Raw genomic sequence first — 13,332 nt, 5'->3', positions numbered from 1 at the left:
GGAATGAGTTGCCTCTGCCTATAAAAACAATGTCCTCTGGACAGCTTTAAAAATATGTTTGATGTCTTCTGTGCCCATATGAATAACCCCTTTGATGAGATAAAACAAAAACATAGATGTTCTTCTATTATTTCACTGCCATGCTGTGTTTGATCTTGTCAAGCCATCTTGTCTCAAGAGGACCACAATGGAAATAAGTCTCAGACTGTTATCCTCAATGATTTATACATGTGCATGTATGGCTTTTAATTTTTATGTGTGCTTGTTTTTTTTAAATGGTTGAATTAATAAACTAAATGAGCCCCAGAGTTCCTCTGTGGAGATGGGAAAACCTTGCAGAAGGACAAACATCTCTGCAGCACTCCACCAATCAGGCCTCTATGTCATAGTGGCCAGATGGAAGCCACTCACTCCTCAGTAAAATACTTATGACAGCCTGCTTGGAGTTCACCAAAAGTCACCTAAAGAACTCAGACAATGAAACAAGATTCTCTGGTCTGATGAAATCAAGATTTAACTATTTGGCATGAATGCCAATTATCACGTCTGAAGGAAACTTGACACCCTCCCTACGGTGAAGCATGGTGGAGGTAGCATCATGCAGCAGGGATGTTTTTCTGCGGCAAGGACTGGGAGACTAGTCAGGATCGAGGGAAAGATGAGAGTTGAGAGATCCTTGATGAAAACCTTCTCAAAACCAGTTTTTGCTTTGTCATTACGGGGAATTGAGTGTAGGGGAAATTGAGAGGGAAAACTATTTAAAATCGATTTTAGAACAAGGCTCCAACATAAAATGTAGAAAAAGTGAAGGGTTCTAAATACTTCCCGAATGCACTGTAGATAGTGTGGTCACAATCAAATGGTCCATAGCCTAAATAGCCTATAGGCGCACTTGATATTGCGCTCCCAGCGGAGAATCAGAGATGAAGGTTAACTCAATCTAAAACTGAGAAATATAATCAATTTCCTCAATTACAAAGGACATGCCCATCCCATGGACATTAAACAAAAATACTAAAGCCTCCCTTGACTGAAATTGAAAAGAAAAGCATGACCCTACCCCATTTTACTCCAGATACCCATGATGTCAATGTCAACCCATGCTTAATGTTGGAAGATAAGTGTTTATAGAACTATAGGAAGAATAGTGTACAATAGTAGGCTATACACCTTCATACAATTGAAGTCGGAAGTTTAAATAAATGAGTTAATGACTCCAAACTAAGTGTTTCAACCACTCCACACACTAAGTGTTTCAACCACTCCACACATTTCTTGTTAATTAACAAACTATAGATATAAAACTATAGTTTTGGCAGGTCAGTTAGGACATTACTTGCAATGTTAATCACAATTACAGTCGGTCAGAAGATTACATACACTAAGTTGACTGTGCCTTTAAACAGCTTGGAAAATTCCAGAAAATGTCATGGCTTTAGAAGCTTCTGATAGGCTAATTGACATCATTTGAGTGAATTGGAGGTCTACCTGTGAATGTATTTCAAGGCCTACCTTCAAACTCAGTGCCTCTCTGCTGGATATCATGGCAAAAATCAAAAGAAAATCAGCCAAGACCTCAGAAAATAAATTGTAGACCTCCACAAGTCTGGCTCATCCTTGGGAGCAATTTCCAAACGCCTGAAGGTACCATGTTCATCTGTACAAACAGTGGTACGCAAGTATGAACACCATGGGACGATGCAGCCGTCATACCGCTCACAAAGACGACTTGTGGGAAAAGTGCAAATCAATCCCAGAACAACAGCAAAGGACCTTGTGAAGATGCTGGAGGAAAGAGGTACTACAGTATCTATATCCCACAGTAAAACAAGTCCTATATCAACATAACCTGAAAGGCCGCTCAGCAAGGAAGAAGCCACTGCTCCAAAACTGCCATAAAAAAGCCAGACTACAGTTTGCAACTGCACATGGACAAAGATCATACTTTTTGGAAAGATGGTCTGATGAAAAAAAAATATATAACTGTTTAGCCATAATGACCATTGTTATGTTTGGTGGAAAAAGGTGGAAGCTTGCAAGCCGAAGAACACCATCCCAACCGTGAAGCACAGGCGTAGCAGCATCACGTTGTGCGGGTGCTTTCCTGCAGGAGGGACTGGTGCACGTCACAAAATAGATGGCACCATGAGAAAATGTGGATATATTGAAGAAACAGCAAGACATCAGTCAGGAAGTTAAAGCTTGGTCACAAATGGGTCTTCCAAATGGACAATGACCCCAAGCATACTTCCAAAGTTGTGGCAAAATGGCTTAAGGACAAAAAAGTCATGGTATTGGAGTGGCCGTCACAAAGCCCTGACCTCAATCCCATAGAAAATTTGTGGGCAGAACTGAAAAAGCATGTGCGAGCAAGTAGGCCTACAAACCTGACTCAGTTACACAAGCTCTGTCAGGAGAATTGGTCCAAAATTCACCCAACTTATTGGGAAGCTTGTGGAAGGCTACCCGAAATATTTGACCCAAGATAAAGAATTTAAAGGCAATTCTACCAAATACTAATTGAGTGCATGTTAACTTCTGACCCACTGGGAATGTGATGAAAGAAATAAAATCTGAAATAAATTCTATACTATTATTCTGACATTTCACATTCTTAAAATAAAAAGTGGTGATCGTAACTGACCTAAGACAGGGAATTTTTACTAGGATTAAACGTCATGAATTGGGAAAAACGGAGTTTAAATGTATTTGGCTAAGGTGTATGTAAACTTCCGACTTCAACTGTATATCGCTTGCACTAACTATGGAACTGTGCAATGACATGGCTAAGTACTGCATCATGCATTGGGTTCAAACTAACAGCTTGTTCTGCGCTGTACAATTTAAATGATGCATAATGGCACAGCATTTCATTACATTTACGGTGGGAACATTGTCTATTTGCTTCGGTTTGCTGCCATACTGTATGACTGGTTTCACATCTCCAATGATAAGGTAAAATAAGTGTAATTTACATTTACTAATCCAAAATCATTAGTCATTTACCTAGCTCTTATCAAGTTGTAATTTACATCACAGAAAAAAAACAAGTAGATATCGGTTCCAAGTGGAAATTGCATGTTCGCTTCATCTTATTCACAGTTTCCACCAAGTAAAGGGATGCGGGGGGGGGTTACCTCAGGTGAATAGCACGCTATTCATGCTTGAATACATGTGCATGTGACTAGGACCAGCCCTGCTGACCAGTTGTATTGGTTTTTGTTCAGGAACATAACTAGTTTTAATCAATGTGGTAGTCCACACACTGAAATACCCCTCAGCAAAAACTCTTCAATCATTTGTTGTATTGACGAGAGAGACTAACAGGTGACTTGTGCATGTGGCAAGCTAACCTGAAACCACTGGGGTTTCCTGAGAGTGGTGGGGAGGGAGACAGAACCTTTTCACACAGGCTCTCTCAGATCCTCTTGATAGCATTGACAAAAATGATACAAAACACCAGTCATATTGGCTATTTAAATCTCTCAATGCTAAACTATTTGTGCGGAATTGCGAGCTGTAGGAAAAAATGGTACACAAAATATCATAATACTTTGAGAAACCATACTTTGAGGAAGCCTACGATAGTCAACAAAAAAAAAAATACAGTTCAGTGAATAGATAGGGAGAACATGGTTTACTTTATTTCAAGACATAGCTGCTTCTACCGTTTCTGAATGTCTACAGAAAGACAAAAAACCCAGAACACAAGCCTATTTCTGAATGAACCCCCCTTCCATCCCCATAACAAGTGAAGCATTCTGAATTCCAAATCCTCATGCAGTATCAGTGATTCTCTCCTAGGAAATTAACTTAACCTGGGACACAGTGCTTAATGTTGTTGGTTGGTCATTTTTCAGTGCCTGTAATGTCCCACAGGACTGTTGTAGTATGGAATGTTACACCTGCCCAAAGTGCAGGGTTCTCTTCCACACATCTTGCTGCGGTGAAACCAATGTATTAAGGATGGGGCAGAGATGAGAGTCCACATTAACAATGTAGTAAATGGCAGAATGCCCAGAGAAGGGCTTTTCCAACATTCTACCTGTTACTCCCTCTATACCGCCCATCTAGACAGCAAGAACTGGTTAAGCTCAACACCACTGACAAACACCATTCATGATGATCCAACCACACATTTCAAAGCAGAACCCCTTAGAATGAGCAGATAGAGGAGAGAAAACAGGGCCACAGTTCCACTCTTGGTTGGATGTGCTAAATACGTTTTTTTTTGTTGTAAGCATTTCAGGACAAATGTGTCCCAAGATACAGTCTAGTTTAAATACAATTTTAATGCAACAGGAAAAGCACAGAAAATAGACACATTTAAAGTTGGCTTTAATAAAATGTTCTCTACATGAAAATAAAAACACCCCCCCCCCCCATAAAAGATTCAGTCTTCGTATACCTTTTAAATACAAAATGCTTTATGCTGCCTAAACCATAAAGAGGGAACCACTGCGTATAGTCATCAAATTTCTAATCTTATCCAACAGTGACCCCTACACTCAACTGACAATTTAGAGCTATGCCTCAAAGACTGGCCCCTGGAGAACCTCTCGAGTCTGCTGATTGTCGCTCAGTGCTTCAGGGATTCCATTATTTGGGAGGAAACAGTCATTATCTGGCTACGGAGTTTGTCATGACATCAGAGGAACTTAGCCAATAACAGATTCACACTGGCGTACTCCCAAGTGACAGGAACTTAATACCCAAACAACTAGTTCAGTTAGTTACACAATAGCTATGTAAAAAGCTGACCTACGACTTTAGACAAGAAAACCATGCGAGCCAGTCTCCGGGGTATAATATGACGATTACCACTATCCTAGAGGATGAAGCAATTACTTTTGTGATAATAGTAGTGGTTGCAAAGAGGTTACCATAAATCAATCTTTCTCCCCTATTCTGAGCCATGTAGGGGAGTCAGGGAGTTCTTCACCTGTCCCCCAGCCTTAGCCCAGCCCACTGTCTGTCCACCTGGCTTGGCTTGTGCCCCATATTGCTGAACCAGCAGCTTTGCTGGACCCGTTTGCTTGTTTCAATTACAAGACAGTGCCAACCATGATAGTAATAAGAGTAAAAAAAAACTTATCAGGCACAATGAGAGCCAATAAAGATGCTTAAAACTATTAAAAAAGGCAGAACATGAACAAACGAAAACAACTACGCAGGTAAGCTAGAGTTACATAACACCTCAAAGAAAGTTGAGTGAAGGGAAAGAAGCAAGGGGAACGAGGAACATATAAATATAGACTTCCCCCATAAGCAGTAAACTATTGGACAGTTACCCAATATTTCATAAAGCTAAAACTGTTACGAACAAATCACAAAATACAGTATTTCTAATAATTGCAATCTATTAGAGCTAATAATACTATCCCTACATCTATTTTCTCATCCCTTTCTCCGTTTGTTGTTGAGCTAACATTGTGGTGAGCTTTTAAAGCATTCCCATCATCCTCAACTGACCTGGAGATGCACCTCCCTCCTTAGAAAACATTTACAGAAAGCAACAATCTGCAGTCCAATTAGCAAACTGGAAAACTCGCATCTACAGCATAACCTGCTTCGGTATTTTCAAACGATTCTGTGCACAGAAAGACAGGCACGCTTTTACCCCCACATCTTACCATCTGCGGCAATATAGCTAGAACAACTCCATTCATTAATTCCCCAGCTACATAGTCCATCTTCATCCTTTTTCTTAGTCCAAGAAATACAATTTAGTCAAGAATTCAGTAAGATTTCAGTCTTTTTCCCCCACCACGTCTACCGTTTTAGGCCCACCTTGCCTTCCCAAAAACAGCCTGCACCACCTTCGTTCTCCTCTCTTGTACAGTAGGTAAGTCAAGACAGAGTAGTAGTAAATCCACACCAAAAGCAGCACAAGGAGCTTTCAGAGGAGACCAGATGCATGGAATCCAAGAGAAATGGACTGAAGGATGGTAATTTATTCCCACACTCTCCAGAGGAATTCAGGTGTTGAGCATGGTGACTGGCTGTCAGAGGTTCAGTTTCCTCAACGTAAGAATCCTACAAATTGGACCCCGCAGTAGCTTCGTGCTCAGCAGCGAGGTGGAGTAGGTGGTGCTTGCACGCCCTCATTGCCATGCGAGGCACAGAGAGAGCGCGAGAGAAGACTTGTACCGTTCCTCCTCGTCAGCCGAGAGGTGTTTTGAGCCTGTTGGGAAATCGTTTCACCGTCCCCAGCCTCCATATGCCGGTAATTCCGATTTGGAGCGTGTTTTTATTTTTTTACTTCACCACACAAGTGCTTCTGACTGCAGGCCCTTCAGTGTGGAGGGTTCATGGTGCCGTGGCCCCTCTGCTGCTTCTGCTTCTGCTGCATGAGGAGCTGCTCCAGAGCCGACGGCCCCGGCTGCATCATTGAGCTGGACCAGATGGACTGGGGAGAACAGCGATAGAAGAATATCGTATGACACATCTATTCAACTAGTCTAGAGTAACTAACAGTAGCTAAACCTTACACATCTAAACTAGTATCAACTAGCTACAATAGTTTTGTAATATTAGTGGCAATCAAAAAGGGACATTGCATGCCATTCTGTTTGCGTGTATCGTATGGTACCTTCAGACTGTCAAGGAGCACAGTGGAGGAGTCTTCCATGGGCAACTCCTGGGCCGCCCAGGAGCTGCTGGGGGCGTTTCCCTGGTGCCAGCTGTTCTCGGGGGCTCGGTGATCTGTAGAGGATGACACAGCAGGTAGGTAGTCCAAACCAAACCCACTCACAGCTCCTGGACAAAAACAGAGGTTTTCATTATATAAAATACCATGACTTAACAATTACTTCAAAAAGTGTAGAAAAGTCTGTCATTATACAAAAGTGAAAATAAATCAATGCTAACATTAAAAATGACATTTAAATACTTCAGTGGGTGTAAGTGATTGAGGGAGGGCTAGAGATATTTATTTATATATATATATATATATATATATATATAAATAAATAAATAAATAAATAAATAAATAAATATATATATATATATATATATATGTTGACTGACCAGTCTTTTCCAACTTCCAGCGGTCGACCATCCTCCTGTCTCGGCTGTCGGGCGTTCCTATGGGGCCGAAGTTAGAGAAGGGGATAGAGCCGTGGTTGTGTGTGGGTGGGGAAGATGGTAAACTGCTTGGGTTGGAAGAGTGAGGGGACTGGCTTGCTGGTGTAGAGTGATCTGTTATGGAAATGGAGAAATATCATTACATATAAATTATTAAATGCTTTTCAATAGGATTATATTGAAATAGCGACCCTTTCAGATGCTAAGCGTGTGATTTAACATTAACAAGGGGGCTGTTGTGATGTTTATGGAGGCAAGTACCTGAGCTGGCGGGAAGGGACGGGGACCATGGAGTTCCTTCAAACAGGGAGTACAGAGAAGGTTCCTGGTGCAGCATGGGAGCATCAGGCTTGGGGTTGGGAGACATGTTTTTCCCATACGCCTGGCTGAAAATGCTGTTTTGATAGGAACTCTCCTAAACAAAAAAACATAGCTTTCAGTCATACCAAATGTCAGTCACTCGCCTTCGGTTTACAACATTAAAAATGTGGTATTTCAAACGCAACTGGGATTTAAGAGCAAACATCATTACAGAAGCTCTGTGAGACCTTAATCAAACCACTGCCTGCGAGATGCAGTCTACATTCTTTCCTGCACAAAGCAGTCAAAATACATCTGGCGGCAGCGCTTTGAAGAGCAGAGATTCTCCCATGCATACTGACCTGAATTGGAAACCCAGATAAGGGAATGAGAGAAGACGACTGGCCCATCACCTCAGCACCACTCTCCATTCTGGACTAATTTGACAAATACAGGAGAAGATTGGGAAAACGTTATCAGATAGAATGTTGTGTTTAGTAATCGCCTTCTGATAAATGTCATTTATTCCATCAGCATATTTTCCTAGTCGACTCCTCAGGTGTTCGTATGTTTGCTATGAATACTGATAGGGATGGAATGTATGCAATATGTTGGATAATGTCTCATTTAATCCCAGTTACAGTATATGTTCAACCTGATCATGCACAACAACGCATCTTGTAGGCTTAGCCTACAACATTTTACAGGAGTCATGCAACAAACATTTAGCCTCATCTTCCAAAAGCACAATGACTGTTCTGACAAGTCAAACAAATATTGGGTTGACTTATGTTAACATAGAAACCAAAACCAACCAACCAATTATATCAACACTAGCCTGGAAACCATATTTACATATAGTGCCCTCTTATACAAAGTATGAGCCTTATCTCCCTGCAACTCAATTATTCTACTCACATCACATACTTTGTGAAGGTGAATCAGGGCCTGCATTCAGAAAGTGTCTCAGAGTTGGACAGCTGATCTAGGATCAGGTCCACCCCTGTCCATGTAATCTTACTCATAACTGATCAGCACACTTTCTGAATACGGTCCCTGATGTTTAACATGCTGGTTAAACCAGGAGGATTACGTTAAGCGAAGTAGACTACATACAAATAGGTTTCTTCCTGGAGCAGTGCTAAGAGGACTCGCCAAGGCCTGGTAGAAACCATGAGGCTTAGTAAAGACCAGCTCTTCCTCCTCAAAATTTGATAGACTTTTTAAAAGGTCTGGAGGCAGAAGAGGGGAGCTCTTGTTGTCCTAGTGAGAGAATGAAGCAAAAAGGAGGGGGGGAAGAAACATAGGTAATAGGTTGGCAAACGGATACTTTTTTCAAAGATAAAGCTCAAAGGTGGCAAAGAGGAGCCAGTAAAGGTAGTAAAAAGATAGGCCTAGCTTTCCAAAGATATAGACAACGTTAAACCAAGCTCTGTCCTCAAGCTAGGTTACCAAAGGAATGATTGTGCCATATAAGCCCATACATTCCAATTTGAGTTGTTACAATCATAACAATAGTTGAAACTAATATAGCAGTCTGGTGACTGATCATACAACCATAAATTATTTCAACATTCAAATGCCTTCCTATACAATCAATCACCATGAAAATGAGGCCAAAACAGAAGGTGGGAGGAGCCTGCTCTAGTACCAAAATCAATGTGATGGCAGAGCATTATGTATTGCATAACATGGCTCCCAATTGGCTACTCTAACAACAAGTCTGCTCAGTCCAATAACAGATCATATAATCCTACATAGTGAACCTCCTCGATCATGGGTTCCAGACAGGAATGGTACAATCTTAGACTTACAGCTGGACTTTCCATAGCCTACATACCGTTAGACTGACAGTATCTGCCACAAACCCCAGGACTTCAAACCACATTTTTATCAGTTTCTGAGGGAGGAAGCCACAGACGCAAAAGGACTCCCATCCAATTGGTTTGCTTAAATTTAGAGTCAAGTTACCTACACAAACATTCCAATAACATGTGACAATTAAATACCGTCCATATACAATCACGCTAAAGAAGTGTTAGGAAGAACAAGATAGGACTCTTTCTCTAACTCCCCAATTCACATTGTTAGTTCTAGGTGGTTAATGACAGATAATATCAGCCTAGTATATAATAGATCTTGTGTTCTATATCTATGGTTGAGCAGTTCAACCACTCACCTCAAAGGGAGGTCCTCTGGGTGCGTTGTCCTGGTCTGGGTGGAAGACCCCTGGGGGCGGCCGCTTGCCCATCCTCTCCACCACCGTCTGTCTGTTATCCCCCATGCGGTAGGGAAGCTCCCAGTAAAAATCCTGCATTTTCACATCCGGGTACTTCATCTTCTTGTCCATGCTGTTCTGCTGCTGTGGCTGCATGGGCATTTGCCCAGCAGTTTGCACAGGGTGTTGCTCGAAAAGCTTCAGGGAGTCCTGGGGTGGCATGCCATAGTAGGGCTGCTTGACAGGCACCTGCATGGCCTGCATCTTCTGCATGGTGGGCTGCCCCTGGTGCTGGCCCCACATCTGGCCAGCCTGGTCAACCTGCATGTACTGCTGGTTAGGAGGAAAACAGGACACCTCTATAATAGACAAGCTCGTGCATTTCTTTGAAGTGAATTTATAAATCACAACACACTTTACAGTAGAACAATAGCACTCCTGTAAATATCACATTTTCCTGAATGACGCTGTATCTTTCCAGTCCAGAACTACTGTGATTTATAATTTACCTGATGCATCCCTGGATGGTGAGGTGGGCTTTTGCCCAGCTGTACTGGCTGCACAGGCTTAGTGGGCGACTGCTGCTGTTGTTGTTGGGCCAGAGCCTGAAGCTGCACCGACTGCTGCATGGACTGCTGGGCCTGGGAGGGCTGCTGCTGGGGAGGACCCTGTTGGCCCTGGGGGGGCCCCTGGTTCATGGCCCCCGGCCCTGCTGGCCTCTGCTGGCTGTATGGAATGTGCGACGGCTTCCCAGCCTGGACCTGGTAGGTCCCATAAAAATAAAAAAAAGTTGTCATTCATTTTTTTGTGTGATTGTTTTTTGGTTCCATTTGCTTACATAAGAGGATATAGGACTGGTTTCCCGGACAAATTCAGCCTACAGATTCTCCAATGAAAATGCTTTTGAGTCCAGGATTAGGATTAATCTGTGTCTGGGAATCTTGCACTTAGAGTTGAGCAGAATCTCTCCCTTTACCTGCTGGGCGCCAGGCTGCTGAGGGTGGGAGACCGGCTGTAGGAATGGCCCAGAGACAGACATGCCTGTAGAGAAGGTGAAGCCAGGGTTCATGGAGAACGCCACAGGAGGAGGGATCACATAAGACGGCGAAGGGAAACCTGAAAAGTTCAACATCAAGTTAGTTTAATGAATTTAAATGGCAGAATACAATTGAACTGCAAACAGTTTACACATAAAATAGAGAGGGTTATTCACTACTCTTAGATCTAAACATCTTTTAAGTGTAAAACTGTTTAACCTAGGTATGTGATCACTGTGAAAGGTGGTGCTGGTACCTGGTCGGCTGGGCAGGGGAGGGAAGGCTCCCGGGTGGTGGATGGGGATGAACTGGGAGGAGCAGGTAGTCTGGGTCTGAGTGACTGGAGTCTTCCGGGCCTCAGACACGGGTGTCCTCATCTCCGGCTGGGCTTTCACCTGCACCGAGACACAAACTATGGGTCAGTAGGTAGTAAAAACTCCAGTAAACATTCCTGAGTCCTAAATAGATCCCATAGGGCTCTGGTCAGATATAGGGAATAGGGTGTCATTTGGGATGCATACATACAATCACAGAATAAATCCCACCTTTAGAAAGAAAAACAATGCATTCGTTCTACCTGTTTCCCTGCATCTGCAGCCTTCTCATGGCTGTTCTTCTTCACCTCACTCTTCCTCTTGCCATCCCTCTTCTGCTCTCCTTTTCCCAGCGCTCCGTTACCTTTGCCGAAGTCCCTCCGTTCCTTCCCTGCATCCTTATGGTGCTGGTTGCGGCTGGGCTCCCTGCTCTGCTCCTGGGGCTTGATGTTCTCCTTGAAAGTCACTACGGGTCTCTCGCCGATCTCCAACACACTGTTCTGGGTCTTGCCTATGGATAGGACTGACTTCAGACCCATGTTGCCCTCGTTGGGAGTCTGCTCTCCATTGGAGGACTCCTGGAGCACAGGGGCATCCTTCTCCTGGGGCTCCTCAATTGTCAGCTCCTCAATGTCAGTGATGAACAACAGCAGACTGTTGCTGAACTTGTACTGAATCAGCCTGGAATACACAGCCACAGGCATTGTCACATACTGTTGCATTCTGTAGGCTATTCAAGTAAGATGGAAACTGACATATTGGCGCATGTGGTAGTTTAGTTCATAATCGGTCTTTTCACACTGCATTGTTCTTAGTTTTGGGCTCTTAAACTAGCTTATCCTGTGTTTACACAAGCATTTATTAACTAGAGGTGGGGAGTCGACTCCAAAATAATCAATTCCTTGGCCGTCGACTCCCATTTCTGGTTGTCAAGCATCAATCCACTAGGAATCGACTCTTAAGATTGTGTATTTTCTTCAATGGAGGAAACTAGTTGTCATAGTCTTCGAGAACAAACTCTCGCATCTTTCACAGCAAAGAAAGAGCGAGCGAGAGAAAGAAATGGGAGGGGCACAGCCAGGCCACCATGCAGACAGAACTGTGCATCGATAATCAAAAGATGTAGGCAATGTCTCGGGAAAGTTAACTAAAGTAGGCTGAGCTATTCTACACGCAACAGACCGAACACACACTAGCGTTTTGCATAGCAAGGAAAAAGAGCAGGCGAGCCAGCGAGGGAGAGAGGATCGGGGGAGGTAGACAGACGAAACTGTGCGTATATCTTGGTTATCTGCATCTCACAATGTCTTGCCTAGCAACGCATTGTAAATTAACCAAAAGTATATTAAAGTATACCAATTCTTACACATCACCTATATTCAAACAAAGTTGGCCTTTTATAGGCTAAGTTGCTGAGCAATAGGGCAAGAACATACTCATGTCAGTCCTCTAGTACGCAAATGCTGTCTTCCTAGTAGGACTCCGCAATTTGATTTACTTTCTTATTTAACTAGGCAAGTCAGGTAAGAACACATTCTTATTTTCAATGACGGCATAGGACCAGTGGGTTAACTGACCTAGGACCAGTGGGTTAACTGCCTTGTTCAGCGGCGTAACGACAGATTGTCCTTGTCAGCTCAGGGATTTGATCTTGCAACCTTCCGGTTACTAGTCCACTAGGGCTACGTCCCGGCTACCTTCCGGCAATAATGAGGTGGTGAGTGCGCATCCGTTTTGGGAGTCGAGCAAGAGTTCACTCGGTCGACTCTAACCACAGGAGTCAGAATCGACTCCAAAAATCATGGAGTCGTGCACCACTATTATTAACCCTGGGCTAAGCTTCAGCCATGGGCTGAGGAGTCACACTTGTATTCCAAAGCCATGGGCTTACGGACAAACACGTGACCAATGTTAATAAGGTATTTATTAAACACATTACTTCCTCATTATTTTGCTTCTAGCCAATCATTTCATGATAATCTGCCTGTCCGACCTCGGGAAATAATCTGTCACTTTTGACATGCGATATCGCCCATGTACTGCGAATGCTGTGTATGGATGAGACATCAACTTTTCTCATCCAAATCAAATCATGCAACAATATTATCATCATGGATAACTATATCCAATTAAATGTCAATAGAAAAGTTATGATAAGAGACGAAAATTGTGTGTTTGCTTTGCTGCCCTTCCAGCTGTAGAGTTTGACTGCCTTCAGTTGGCTAGCTAAGTGTAGTGGTGGGGAGTTGACATTCAACCCATCAACTCCCGGTGTCGACTCCCATTTCTGGGTGTCAGGCATCGATTCTGCTAGAATCGACTGCTCGTCTCCAAAGATTTTGCAGGGAATCCCAGCTAAACTTCTTGGAAATGGACA

At 43.0% G+C, this 13,332-nt stretch overlaps 1 protein-coding gene across 6 annotated transcripts in view; it reads right to left on the bottom strand.

The window, feature by feature from the left end:
* Nucleotides 1–3,622: 3,622 nt before the first annotated feature.
* The window catches only part of LOC118402126 (nonsense-mediated mRNA decay factor SMG7-like), a 28,823-nt gene continuing 19,113 nt past the window's right edge, over nt 3,623–13,332 (bottom strand). For 4 of the 6 annotated variants that reach the window (XM_035800066.2, XM_035800068.2, XM_035800067.2 and 1 more), the window contains 11 exons: nt 11,219–11,636; nt 10,898–11,036; nt 10,581–10,720; nt 10,114–10,365; nt 9,566–9,937; nt 8,503–8,649; nt 7,749–7,823; nt 7,348–7,501; nt 7,030–7,200; nt 6,593–6,759; nt 3,623–6,409 (listed from right to left, as the gene is read on the bottom strand). In XM_035800066.2, coding sequence (XP_035655959.1) covers nt 6,296–6,409; nt 6,593–6,759; nt 7,030–7,200; nt 7,348–7,501; nt 7,749–7,823; nt 8,503–8,649; nt 9,566–9,937; nt 10,114–10,365; nt 10,581–10,720; nt 10,898–11,036; nt 11,219–11,636 — 2,149 coding nt within the window. In that variant the 3' untranslated portion in view covers nt 3,623–6,295. The remainder of the gene's footprint in view (nt 6,410–6,592; nt 6,760–7,029; nt 7,201–7,347; nt 7,502–7,748; nt 7,824–8,502; nt 8,650–9,565; nt 9,938–10,113; nt 10,366–10,580; nt 10,721–10,897; nt 11,037–11,218; nt 11,637–13,332) is intronic. The other 2 variants (XM_035800069.2, XM_035800070.2) reach the window with 2 other exon arrangements.

Source organism: Oncorhynchus keta, chromosome 23, assembly GCF_023373465.1.
Source record: "Oncorhynchus keta strain PuntledgeMale-10-30-2019 chromosome 23, Oket_V2, whole genome shotgun sequence".
Lineage (NCBI taxonomy): Eukaryota > Metazoa > Chordata > Actinopteri > Salmoniformes > Salmonidae > Oncorhynchus > Oncorhynchus keta.
This window is presented reverse-complemented; position numbering and strand designations above follow the sequence as displayed.